General features: G+C 51.0%; 1 protein-coding gene across 2 annotated transcripts in view; it reads right to left on the bottom strand.

Annotated features, from left to right (window-relative positions):
• The window catches only part of sema6a (sema domain, transmembrane domain (TM), and cytoplasmic domain, (semaphorin) 6A), a 70,457-nt gene that overhangs the window by 34,168 nt on the left and 22,661 nt on the right, over positions 1-13,628 (bottom strand). For both annotated transcript variants that reach the window (XM_023836633.2, XM_023836632.2), the window contains exons 3-4: positions 4,094-4,238; positions 3,563-3,680 (exon numbers count right to left, since the gene is read on the bottom strand). In XM_023836633.2, the coding sequence (XP_023692401.2) occupies positions 3,563-3,680; positions 4,094-4,193 (218 nt within the window). In that variant the 5' untranslated portion in view covers positions 4,194-4,238. The remainder of the gene's footprint in view (positions 1-3,562; positions 3,681-4,093; positions 4,239-13,628) is intronic.

Raw genomic sequence — 13,628 nt, 5'->3', positions numbered from 1 at the left:
CGGAATATGCTGCTACCGCCCTCTACGTGCCCGGAGGTGTTTTACGTTTCCTCTCGCCAAATTCTTCGATGGCCGCTCCAGCGCCCCAAAAGAGCGCTTCTCATACTCTTTCCACAGTTTTCACACCCACAGACATTAATCCCCCACCCCCGCTCCCTGAACTTTGACAGCGTGTACGGTGATACGCCGCCCGGTGACGTCGTGACGTCTCACCGCGTCCACCTATTCCCTCTCCGCTTTCAGGATTTCCTGCTCCGGTGTCCTGGCGAGCGAGGAGCCCCGGCCCGGGTTTTAAATTCCGCACGTGCGGGACCTCATCCGTTCGCCCCCCTACCCCTCTGCTCCCAATATCTTCCGGCAAAGGTCACTGAACAGACCCCACACTACTGAACCATATCCCAGCTGCTCCAACGCCAAAAACGGTCCACAGATGCCATCTGTCTGTCCAAAGGCCCCAAAACTGGTGGCCCGTTACGGTGCCTGGATAAAACGTGAAATGGGAAGCCGCGTTTTTATCTTAATCTGTCAATATACGCCGGAGCACAGCTCCATCTCCAGGTTACTGGATTAACTGGAATTCCAGAACGCCGCAGAAATACAATGGGCTGCTAGGAGTCTCAAACAGGGACCCCTGCATCTCCAATCTTAGCGGGCCCTTCGCTGGGAAAGGGGGGAGACTTGGACGTGCGCGGCGTGAACAGAACGCCTTTGTGTTAAAGAACGGCGTTTTCATAACACTTCTGGGGTGACTGCGGGCCAGGGCAGTCCATCTGGTGCTCCGCTGTGAAAGGCGTTGGCTCACACCACAGAAAGGGGGCCGGCATTAGTATGCGGCACACACCTACGACCCGCGAGGGGCCCCTCCCCCACCCGGCGCCATTTCCCACCCCCCTCATAAGAAGACCATGTACAGGAAGGGCCTTTGTGGCTCTCCTGCTCCCTGCTCCCCGATCTCAAACCCCCACAATCAAGTGGGAGCGAAATGGGGAGCAAATGTGCCGTATCGAAGGCATTAAATCACACCGGCGTCCGAGGGCCCATGGCGACGGTCAGCTCCAAGAGGCGGCAGCACCATCCGCATCACCGAGGGGCCATAACTGGATTTTCGAGCCGACACAATGAACGGGACCGATTCGCCTCCGCCGTGGCCCCAGAAGAGCCCTCCTCGCCTATTTTATTTTCACAGGTTGCCCCAGCGCTGCGGGAACGCTCAACTAATCCCCCCTGATTCCCACCCTCAATCAAGGCCAGAGACGAAGGGTGGGTGGCGTCGCCGTGGATACGTGCAGCGGGGGCAGGGAATTCCTACAATGCCCTCTATTTGTGTTGTGGAGGGGGGGAGGGTTGTGGGGGGACCTGCCACTTGCAAGCTGGCATTTCTGGGGGCTGGGGGCGGGTTGAGGGGTTCAGCCAGCAGGCAACAGGCTAGCGGGCCATCATTCATAGCGCTCCGTCCCACGGCCACAAGGGCACGGCCCCGGGTTGCGGGGCCGGCTGGCCAAGCGGCGGCTGGGGTGCTGCCGGTCAGCCCCGGCCACTGCCGGGTCGAGGGTTCGTTTCCCAGAGGCCCCCGTCGAGGCCCTTGCGTCTGCTTGGCACAGACAGGACGGGGGTCAGGACCGGGGTGCGAGGAGCTGGACCGAGCAGTGGCATCTGAAGGATTCCTCAGGGCCTCAGCGTGGCTCTTAGTAACACACAGCTTTGAAAGGGCCATGCAACCCAGCCGTGACTTTTAATGACTTCAAGCACGTCTGCGGACTAATGAATATGTGCATAGCGCAGTGCGACTGTCGAAACGATGAAGACGCCAAAGGGAAGCCTGAAGACGCAGGCGGGGGGGCAGAAAGTTCCGGAAGGATGCTGCCTATACAGTGGCCTGCAGACGACCACGACTAGACGGAACGTAATAACAATAATCATCATAATAACAGCAATAAGACATAACACAGTAAGAGAATAAGGGGGCAGGTAAGAGATGAAATAAGGAGCAAGGATATACAGGAGCAAATGCATCACTGCTAAATGGAAAGAACAAGTAAATGGCAGTGAGGGTCAGCAGATGAGGACCGGGAGGCTGAGCGGACCTGCGTCTCGAGGCTCTGACACCCCGTGACACGTCACAGACGGTGCCTAATAGAGCGTGTCGGCGTGTTCGCACAGGGTTGGATGCCAGGCCGCTTCGGAGGAGCATCGGAAGGCGTTTATGAGGCCTTGGCGTATCGTAGAGGCCCTGTTTGTCCAGAAGCACCATGGGAATGAGCTTGTCTTCTATCCAAAACGACCCTTACTGCTTAAAATCCATGTTCCCCTTTCAGAGTGTCGGACTCACACAAGGCACTGCACAGCACTAAAGTCCTTCTATGGCAGTTTAATACAGCCAGAAGTAGACAATTCAGGTCTAAAAAATTCAGACGAAGATTTTGTTTCAACCAACCAGTTGAGTACTTTGTGACTGTGACCCTTTCCTTTATAGTCAACTGGCTAGTTGAAATAAAATCTTGGTCTGGATTTTTACTTTCTGGACCTGAGATATCCACCTCTGGAAATGGTCCTCAACACGTTTATAATTCCTCAAATCTGGCCTCACAAAAATCTTTCGATTTTGACACAGAACGAAAAAACGATGTGACACCATCATCCTTATAATTAGCAGACTATAGACTTTTCTTTCTCTTAAAATAAGAGCCCAAGGGCCCCATTTGAGGTGAACAGCTTCTAGCCAGTGACTCCAGTCAGTGATTGAAGTTTAAGACCCCTGCTTTCCACCATGCCCTCCATAGACCTACTCTTGTCAACACACACATCTCACACTGTAACTTTCTAGGGTATGAACTTTGACTAAACTTCCTCAGTCTTCCTGGATCTCCATCAGATCTACGCGCTTACGCCTGTCTGCGTACAGTGTGCTCTCAGCTGTCACATCTTTGAAGCTGCAAGGGCTTCTGAGAAGAGCGATATCTTCGCTGTCATGAACCGTGCTGCCGCATCTTTCTGTTTGCGCCGCCTCGATCGTTGACCCTGGGCCCCCCCCCCCCTCCTGAATGACGGAAGCCGCAAAACGAGCCAGATGCCGCGCAGCCTAGCCTGCTAACGAGCTACGGCGAGGTGACCCTTCACTCCGCCCGGCAGGCCCCTGGCACCGCGACCCCCGGTTTGCCCCTCTATTTGTCAGAAGGCCGTGACGATGGCTCCCTTGTCTGAATTGGTCAGCGGGGGTCCATGTTCTCCTCAACAGAGGAGGTGGTTAAACATAGATAGATGTGTGCTGCCACACCTGAGTGAGCTGTCGGTTAGCCCACAGAATGCGTGACCCCCCCCCCGTCACTGCCCGCTCAGTGATAAGGGGAGGGGCTTGCTTGCAAATCAGACAGCCAAAAGCCTGGAACACACAGAACCTCTTCCGGACTGCCACGGCCAGTCAGGGGAATGATGAATAAGGGGGCATTTCACCCCAGTCTTAGGGGGCACGTTGCTACTGCACGCCTTCACACGAGATCCTCAAAAAAAAAGTGCAAGCTCACGGCAATGTGACAGGAAGAATTCATGGCGTCGGTGGACTTACCTGGCGGCGATGTAGAGGGTCCGGTTCATTACCACGATCAGCTGGATGTCCAGTTTGTGCCGCTGCGTGCTGTTTCTGCCGGGCTTGTGGCCAATGAAAGCCGGGTACTGCTTGGTGTCTGAGGGCGAGAATCGGGCTCTCAGAGGGGGAATTCCGGCCCCCGCCCCCCCCCCGGCAAGGTCAGCACCAGATGCTGTTAATCGCCCTCGCAGTGCGTTCGCCTTGAAGGTCTCTCATGTTTTCCGGGATTTGTAAACTCACATATGATGAGTCATGAGCGCCGATGGCGACTGGACCCCGGATTAATTAGCATGAGGTGAAGAACCGGCGTGTACAGAGTTCTGAGACAGTCCTAGAACCCCACAAAAAAAATCTCCCTGCCAGCAACAGGGAAATATTTGTGATGGACAAACATGCTACAGTCTGAAGGGTGTTCAGAATTCCCCAGTGGTTTCCCCGGGTGCTGGGTCACATTTTGGATTCTGACCGCATTGTCAGGGGGGATTATGGGATGCACCCTTGGGTACTCACAGTTGCCATGGGATACAGTGATGGGCTCGGAGTCCTCTGGGAAGCCGGCGCCGGCGGCATGCAGCAGGCTGAAGAAGAGCAGGAGGATGCCGGTCTTCATGGTGGCACACGGGTCTTCCTCAGGGGGGCGCTGTATCTGTCGGCCCTGTAAGGGGGAGGGGCCAGGCTTTCGTTAGCACTGCCGGACACGCCGTGGGGAAACAGGCCGAGCCCGTGGCGCGACATGCGCGGCTACATCGGATTAGCGTGCCGAAATGCGTCAGAGATCAGTGGCGGAGCGCGTGGGCTACGGGAGCACCTGTTGGGGGCGAGTCTGTTATTACGCTGAGATGCCTACATTCATTTTTTTAGCAGAAGCTTCTGTCCAAAGCGCCGCACAATTGTAAGAAAACAGGGTCAGCCGGTGCCTGGAGCAGTGGGCGCTAAGGGCCTCGCTCAGCGGCCCATGGGGTTTAAACCAGCGACCTTCCCATCACGGGCAGCGAGCCACACACCACCCTCGAGGGCCTGTGTTCTCTTTACTTCAGAGCTGAATTCCTGCCAAGGGTCTGAACGTATTAAAATGGTCGTGTGATAGGCAGGCAGAGGCAGGATTAAAAGACGAGCGCTTTTTTATTTAATTAGGCAACGGCCATCTTGCTGGCCAGATTTACAGCCTCCCGTGCCCCCCCCCTAACCCCGTGTGCTCTCATTCCCGGGAACCCTTCTTACATGTAGAGACAGCGAATTGCATCCATAAATCACAGCAGACAATAGCTGATCCTTTAATCTAATCAACTTAATAATTTAATACAACTTTTCTTGTTCCTCCAATCCAGGCCGTGGACATTTGGGATATTAAATATAAATCTCCTACATTTATAAATAAAGATGGAAATTCTCCATAGCGCAGAGACACGTTTTCAAAGGAGAGATGTTTTTTTAAGGGGGGGGGGGCTGCCCTCTACCCATGAATCTCATTCAGAGGATGAGTGACAACAGTATTCTCGTCGAAATGCAGGGAAGAATGTGGAGCGAGTGAATAAAAACGCCAGGATTCGGCCTTCGCCGCCGTTCCCCCACCCTGCGTCATTCATGGCACCCCGCTCCAGAACGCTTTAATGAGCGGCGTGAAAAGGGGGGCCGCTCTCTGAGAGTCTAGCCCCGCCCGCCGCCGTTCCTCCTCCCGCGTCGTTCACGCTGCCCCGCTCGCCGCTGGGCGGGAGCTTTCCGGCTCTCCGTTTTGTTCTTGAAGTTGTCGGAAATTTGTGGCCACGTGTAAAAACAGAGAGTGGCAATAACCGCGCCAGGATAACACAGAGAGTACAGGGACGCGTTCGCTCTCCGCTTCTTACTGTTGGCGTACACAGTACAGACTGGAAATGGCCAGAAACCCTGGTAAAATGTGACTGGGCGTGGTGGGGAAAACGGCATGCGCTCCTCTCCAGTGGACATGCGATTGAAAAGCGTAGTGAGCCAGTTCTGTCAGCAAGGGGAGATTAAGGGCTTTGCTGAAGGGCCCAATGGGGAAATCACTCTGCCAATTAGGGGATTTGACCTGCTGACCTTCTGATTACAAACACTGAGCCCTAACTAGAGTCGCACACAGCCCTGGATCCAAAGATCAGAAATGGACAGAAATGTGACAGGTCATGGTCACTGGGCATCAGGCTGGGACAGGCCACCAAAACTGGGAGGTGACTTAAAAGCAGATGCTTCAGAATAATGACATTTTGGAATGGAATGGAATGCCATTGTAGTCATGGTGTAGCCAATCTTCCTCTCCCACGAGACACATACATGTACAGCTGAGAGTGAAGGTTGGGATCAGAGTGCAGGATCCGGCCGTTTATGCTGCACCGTCGCAGCAGCAGGGGCGAAGGGCCTACATGCGATATGATTACTCTCTTAGCCACAGCGTTAAAGCTTCTGGACACAGGCTCCCAGATGGTGAAATCTGATTGAAAAACAGGGGGAATTTCAAAATGCCCAGAGGCTGCGATCTTAGCCACTCAGAAGGCACAGCGTCGGCTCCGGCCAATCAGAAATCACGTGATGAGGTTTGGAGGTGCAGCTCACTGCCTAACTGGGTAAGGAAGATACCCGCCTCCAGAGAAGCATAACGATGGAGGACGCATCAGAGGGAGATGCGAGTGTTTAATCTCCACCCGCCATTAAATACTAATCAAATTATGCAAATGGGGGCCGGGTGCACTTAGGGGGACACAGACGACAGCCTGCTTATGGCCTTTGCAGGTAATGCTTCTTCTTGCGTTCAGAGCGGCGGCCGGGGGGGGGGTATCTTAAGGCTGCACGGCTCTCCTGTGAGTCCAGCTAGCGTCACATGTCAACAGCAGCACCGCTATGGTACTGACGTGCTACACACCCCCACCAAAGGGACCGTCTCCTCGTCTCACACTCATTTAAATGTTTTCGCAGCCGTTCTCCCCGAGACACGCTAAAGACTCGCACAGCTTCCCAAGCGGGAAACTTTCCCCACACGCTATCCTAAAGCTTAAATGAACTCGCTTTGCACCCCACCTACGGCACACGGCACCCATGAGAGAACCTGGCCACTCGTGTTTCACTAGTGTGGTCCTCAAATCGGGCTGCCCTGCGCAGTGCCTGTGTCGTGTTAATAACAGACAGCGCTGCAGCATGTTTGTTGTTGTTGGAAAAAAAAAGATAAATAGTTTAACGATATGAACAGTCAATGCTAATTAAGAGTAACATAACTCCAGAAGTGGCGGGTTCCTTTGGTAACTCGCTGAAATATGACCGGCGGCAGAGTACGGACGCGCTGCGATAGGGACCGCAGAGTCTGAGTTTAATGAGCTTAAATGGAAGAGTAACAGGCATGTTTATAAAAGAATGAAAGGTGAATTAGTCACCCTTCATTTTGGCTCGTGTCCCAGGCCAAACGTCGAAGGAGAGGTTCTTAGCGACAGGCCCGTGGATACCTCTGATTACTGGGCCAGACCGGAGGGCCGTTACCGACTAGCGGGGGGGTAACAAGTTGCTCGGCACTGTCCACATTGTCATCTGCGGTACTGCGTCAACACCATTAAAAAACTGGTTAAATTACAACCAGAATGATACAAGGAAAAGGACCAACGTGAAAGTGGACGGCGTCAAAGTGCAGCTGGCTGGGTATTGGGGCACATAAACAGCCAGCGCCCCCCCCACCATGGTGTCCCAGGGGCGCTGACATTGGCTTTAGGGTCAGCCAGGGCGACTCGGGGACAGTAGCTAGAGTGGTGGAAGGCGGTGATGGAATAAGGTCATGCAGATGCCCGGTCGACTAAATTCGAGGACACCCACGCAACAAGAAACAGACCCACAAAAAAGTCCCCTCCCCCCCAACGCCCCCGTAAATCACTGCTCACTGCATGGGCTGTGTCACATTGTGAGTGTGTTCCTTCCAGCCGGGGTCAAGCAGAAAAATGGTCCCTATAAAGGGTTTCCTATCTGAATAAATCCTGATAATGTTAATCCCTCCTTTACAAATGTGACCACATTTAGCTCAAACTCACAATAAAATCTGGTTTAACTGCTCTGGCTGTTACTGGCTAGATTTTAACTAACATAAAAGAGTTAGTCTTCTTTTCGAGGGCTGTTTCTTTGTGTGTGACCACCCTCCCCGTCTGATCTCAGCATCCACGATGCGAATGGGTTTTTTTCTTTTTTTATTTGTCTACCAACTGGAATCCAACCTGTCCTTTGTGACACACTTCCTATGCAAGGAGCCAGAAATATAAACGGAAAGCAGAGAGGGTGTACCCGATAAGATCGCCGCCAAAGTAAACAAGAGCGAGACAAACACGGAACAATGGGAGATAGCTGTGAGCTCCTCTCACCCCGTCCTGCAGGCCTCTGGAACGTCGGCGATCGGCTTCGCGATTTGGTGTGGAGATGAGTTAGCCGAGGCCAGATGGTGTTTATGTAAATAGCCACAACCCCTTGAAGAATGGGGTCACAGACTTGGGCTGTGTGAATCGTCTGCTCTCCTGTCAATCAACCGAGAGAACCTGAGAGTAGGAAGAGGCCCTCCCACTGGTCTGGGGCACAAGATAGGGGGCGAAATGCTGGATGTTTAACGGAGACTAATCGGACCGCCGTTTCTGAGTACCCTCAGCATCATCCATTATGGCGAGCGTATCGATTGGGCGCGGTTCCTGACGTGTTTGCCGTCTGGCATGTCGACGTTCCGTGATTCACTCCGGCTACTAGAGAAAAGGAGCCATTTAATTAATTTAGATGGAACCATTCCAATTACATCCCGCATAACCGCGCGTGCCATTAGCATTTCCCAGTTCATAAGCTGTCCGTGGAGATCTCTCTGGCACGTCGTGTGGTCAGAGAACGGGGAGGAGTGAGAGGCTAACGCACTGTTACCTCACTACCCTGGGTTGAGTCCACCAGGGGACGGGCTTTGAGGGGACCCCTGACCACGAACACGGTGACGCCTCATTTCCGAAACCCAGCTGGGTCTCCGCAGCCAACAAGACCAAACAAAAGGAAAAAAAAAAAACAGACAATGTCAGCCAGAGAGTCAGCGTGAAACAGGCCTCTACCTTGTCAGCCTCAGATGGGAAAGGTAAATCAACATGAAAACAAAGAAGCTAAATGCGTGCCCTGCATAGTTTTCACGTCAAATTCTATGCACGGCGTTGGAATCGCGCAGTGGAAGAGTAAATTATGCGTCTGCAATTTGAAAAGCGGTAGGAGCTTGAGTCTTATGACAAATCTGCCCGTGTTGGTGGATTAGCGGGAGACAAAGGTAGGGCTGCTCTCCCACGGGCAGGCCGCGTTTTCATCAGTCAAAAGGGCCTCGAGGAGCCTGGGGGCCTCCTGAGAAGAGAGGGCCGTCCAAAATCTGACCTCACCTCTGTTTGTGAGGCGGCCAGTTTCAGAGGCACCTTCAGGAGAGACGGGAGCCTCGTCGCACAGCGACAGGCTAGGAAAAGCGCCTTCCAGCTACTACTATGTGCAGGAGGATTAGCCAATGATATGTTTTGCATCACTGAGTGACAGGGGAGGCTACACTCTGGGGGCCAATCAGCTCTCATCTGGGGACAGTGCCCCTATGGCCCCACCCCTGTATGCACTGACAAAGACACGCATTCCTTACAAGTGGAAGAGTTTAATTATGCAGCTTTTCGCCACCGAAGCGGCAGTGTGAGAATTAGGTTCTTGGTGACAGAGCCTTTGCAGATATCCATCTTCACCACACAAGTAAAAAAAAAAAAAACAGGCAAACACAAAGACTTCCTTAAATGAGTCACCTGCCTCCTTTAACAGAAGCTATGACCAAAGACGCATAGAGTCTATTAGTTTCATCGATAACATAGACATTTAAAACTGGGAAGGAGAGATATAACATCTCACATTTTGACATTCGGATCTGAAAAAGAAAAAAAAAAAAGCAGGACCACAGAGGCTACATTGCTGGCTGATGATCTGGACTTTGGACATTATTGGACTCCAGAGAGATCCATTCTGCACATAGAACTTGCTATCTTGCATTAGCTTATCACACCCAAGAGGAGATGTCTGTTTACAGACACGCTGACTGACTCGGGTGGTGGTGCGTTTTACAGCCGTATGCCGCATTAACACCGATTAAATAATTGCTGCTGCGGTGTAAATTCGGGTGTGATGATAGACTTCAACCTTTCGCAATAATCTGGGAAGGCAGCAACGGCGAGACTCCTCAAAATCACTCGAAGAAGTCACTTTGGAGAAAAGCTATTAGGAAGATAACTAACATACGGTTACGGTATGAGATCAAAACAACAGGAGCAAAGTCGCTCGGAGCCATTTTTCTGGGGCGGCGCCAGAACTGTTGGCTGATTTTCCACCCCACTGATCAGCAGGCTACACCTACAGCTGATGCTTGATGTGCCAGGCGGGTCAGGGACAATCCGGCCTCGGTGAGCAGGATGCTAATCTGCTAAAGAGCCGCGCACGGGAAACAGGAAGTGACACCCTTAATACCGTGGGGCGCCTTGTGATTGGCTGTGCTCGGGATGTAGCGTTTAGACAGGACGTCACGAAGACAGACCTTAAACAGGTCGTTAAACTCCAGCATTAAGGGGCCACAGCCTTTGACTGAGTCCGCAGTGGTCACTGTGGACGTGTCTGCGTAAAACGACAGAAACTGTTAGGTGGCGAATGAAAAGGTAACCGAGGTCCGTAAATCCTGTACCAGCTCCTTTAAGGTCGCACTAAGCCGCTCACAGCGGGGTGAGGGCGTGACGCAGGATTGGCAGTGTAAGTCCTCCATCACCTGCGTGGTGCCCGTGATCTTGACAGGAAGCTGTCTTGCAGTGGCCCTGAGTCACGTCTGTCAGCCAATCAGCATGCGTCTTGCTAGCACCAGTGGTATCATGCAGGTTACAAAGGGCACATCTCAGCTGTCTTCTTTTGTCTGTCTCTCCTCCATTGTTACTTATCAATTTTTCTATCTCGTCCACTCTCTGTCTCTCTCCTTCCTTCTGTCTCTCTTCTACTTTCTGTCTCTCCCTATATTTCCATCATTTTTCCACCTTTTCTACCTCTAGCACTTGTCCAGCTTCCCATCTGTGTCTCTCTTCCACTCTCTCTAGCTCTAAATCTTTCTGTGTGACATGTATACTTTTCCTGGCTGCCTGTCTCTTACTCCCCCTCTCTCTCCCTCTCTGTCTCTCTCACCCCCTCTTCCCTTCCCCCCCTCTTCCTCTCTCTCTCTCCCATTTTCCCTATCTCCCTCCATTGCTCGACCGCTCCCCCTCACCGTAAGGGCACTACACTTTCCAGGCTGCGATAAGAGTACACAGCACAGCGCAGGTTCTAAAAACAGCCCGAAAGTGCTGATTGGGACAAAGGGTGCTCGCTGAGACCCAATCAGACACCAGGACCAGAGGCACCTGATCCACAGAATGTGAATCATGGCTGTCTAACTTTAACGGAGGGACAACCAAGGGTGCGTTTGTGTGCACAGACTCGGACAGATTCCACCCCAAGGAGACCTCGCCTTTCGTTTTTCCTCACTATTTTTTTTTTCTACCCTGACATTGTCCTGCCAAACAAAGGGCAGATAAGATAGGGCTTTCAACGTTTCTCATGCAGTAGGGATCAAAGTAACAGTTTTAGATGAGTGGTTCTTCATAATTTAAACCAGGACATCCAATAACGTGCTTTGGGCATTTGGAGAGTTGTGTACATACTTTAGATAAGCAACCAGATTAACACTTAGTCTCATTTGCAAATTTACATAGTAATTAAGCTATAATCACTCTCACCCCACCAATAGAATACCTAATTATCATGTCAAAATTATTTTACCTATAATACTCATGAGTGGTCAGAGAGACAGAGCCCTCTGTGCTGATTGTATTGAGGTATTAAGTAAATAATACTGACTGGGAGGAGCTGGTGAACTATTTTAGACCCTTTGCATCATCTCTAGGCTGCATACGGCACGTCTCAATTAAAGAGACGGCAATCCCAGGGGTCTGTGCTAATTTCTTGCACTGCTGGGGGGGGGGGGGCACATACTCATTGAGGGGAGGACGGATGCTCAATAACTAATTTTCCACGTTGTATCAGCGGAGATCTTTGATTACCAGCTCCTCATATTAGCTGTGTCATGCAATCCTTCTAATGGAAAAGTTTCATTAACTCGGCTGCCAGGGCTATAGATCACGGGCAGTACGCGTGGAAACACGGGCTCAGCATGACGAAGACATGCGCTGGCGTCAGGGAGCCGTCTGAAAGCCATCGAGAGGAAAGTCTAAATTCGCCAACATGTGGCGAAGCGACCTAAAACTCCTAAGACTCCAGATGCAGGTCTGAGCGGCGAGAATGACTGACATGAGGCTGTTTACCTCTGGATGCCTCTGGATTAAAGCTGCTTTGAGCTTGTCGTTATCTCCCTGTAGTGTACCAGCATCGAGACATTTTCCCATTCCTGGCATTAAGTCCATCCTGCCCCTCAGGTGGAAGAAATAAAGACATCGCTTTATTCTTCGAAATGTCAGTCATCCCGACTAATACGACTGTTTTGACTCTTTTGAGGTTTGATGTTTGAAAGACTGGGATAACTTACAAAAAAAAATGTGAACTGCTTGGGAAAAGTACGCTAAACTAATTATAGAGGGCCTGTCAGGTTTCCTTCACTTGCTGAGACCTATATAACTGTACTTCCTGTGGCCTTTGTGGTGTCCATCCCACCTCCTCTACTTCCTCTTTTCAACAACACTCCCCCAAAGGCATATCGGTAAATTTAGATTCTGAACTATAAAGGGGAAGACGGGATATTGAGATGATTCTGTGGGAATTCAGCTTGGGCGGGGCGAGTGTATTGGTTGAGAATCTACAGAAAGAAGGTCACCATAAAGAGAAACAGATGTAATGATCTTTAGGGGACAGACACAGGGGACAGGCGTGATGATCTCCAGCAGGAAGAGGGACGGGCGTGATGATCTCCAGCAGAAAGAAGGATGGGCAGTAACATCCAGCAGGATATAGGTGAGAAGTAATATTCTCCAGGAAATACCGATAAATGTCATAATCTCCAGCAGAAAGAGGGACAGGTGTGATGATCTCCAGCAGAAAGGTGTACAGATGTGAGGATCTCCAGCAGAAAGGTGTACAGATGTGAGGATCTCCAGCAGAAAGGTGCCCCGCACACTTCACCTGTAGCTCCTTGCTGCCCGTCACACTCTGCTCTCTGATGTTTGTCTAATGCTTGGATTATGATTTCTTTCAGCAAATCCTTGCCAGAAAGTAAATATCAGGCAGAAGTGGAGCATAAGCCTTTAATACAGTACACCTACGTGTAGTGAAGCCTTGATGTTTCCAAGCGCAGTGCGAGACACTTGAAAAGTAGCCTTGATGGAAACCGTAAACATGTTTCAGAATTGTTTACTCCAAGGCTTAAACTCTTTCAGGGGATAGAGAAAAGAAACCTTCTATTCTTCCTCCCCTCCATCAGAGCGCTCTTCTCGAGAAGTCGCTGAATTATTCATTCAGTAATTTTCGGCTAATTCATGGCAACAAAGCGAACGCCTCACAGATGTGGAGAGGTCGATGGCAATCACAAATTGGAATTAATATAAAATGCCATTTAGACGTCTACACACTCCCCACCAAGGACACGCCGTGCTGTAATATTTTTATAGCATTGTAATAACACAAACAAATACACAGATGCGATTCTTAGGACAATGATGACAAATGTAGCAGGTTTATATGTTATTTTGATACCTCTCTACTGCACAGCAACACCAAAATGCCTTTTTATCAGACCAGCGATATGAGCAGATAAGTAGCAGAAGGCCAGTAGGCATCTCCAGCCCATGAGAGAAACTAACCCTAATATGAATCCTATCTCCTGAATAAATTGCTTTCCTCACCAAAAAATAAAACTAACTCACCATCTCATCCCCAAAGGAACCATGTCCACTTGTAGACTTTCATTAAAAATTCATCTAAATTCCATTTGTCTTCGTAATCTATAATTGGCGACTGAATTCGGGACCGTGCAGCTGGGTGCGGAGACAAACAAACCGAG

The sequence above is a fragment of the Paramormyrops kingsleyae genome, chromosome 2 (assembly GCF_048594095.1).
Source record: "Paramormyrops kingsleyae isolate MSU_618 chromosome 2, PKINGS_0.4, whole genome shotgun sequence".
Classification (NCBI taxonomy): domain Eukaryota; kingdom Metazoa; phylum Chordata; class Actinopteri; order Osteoglossiformes; family Mormyridae; genus Paramormyrops; species Paramormyrops kingsleyae.
The sequence above is the reverse complement of the archived record's forward strand: the minus strand, read 5'-3'. Positions and strand labels throughout refer to the sequence as shown.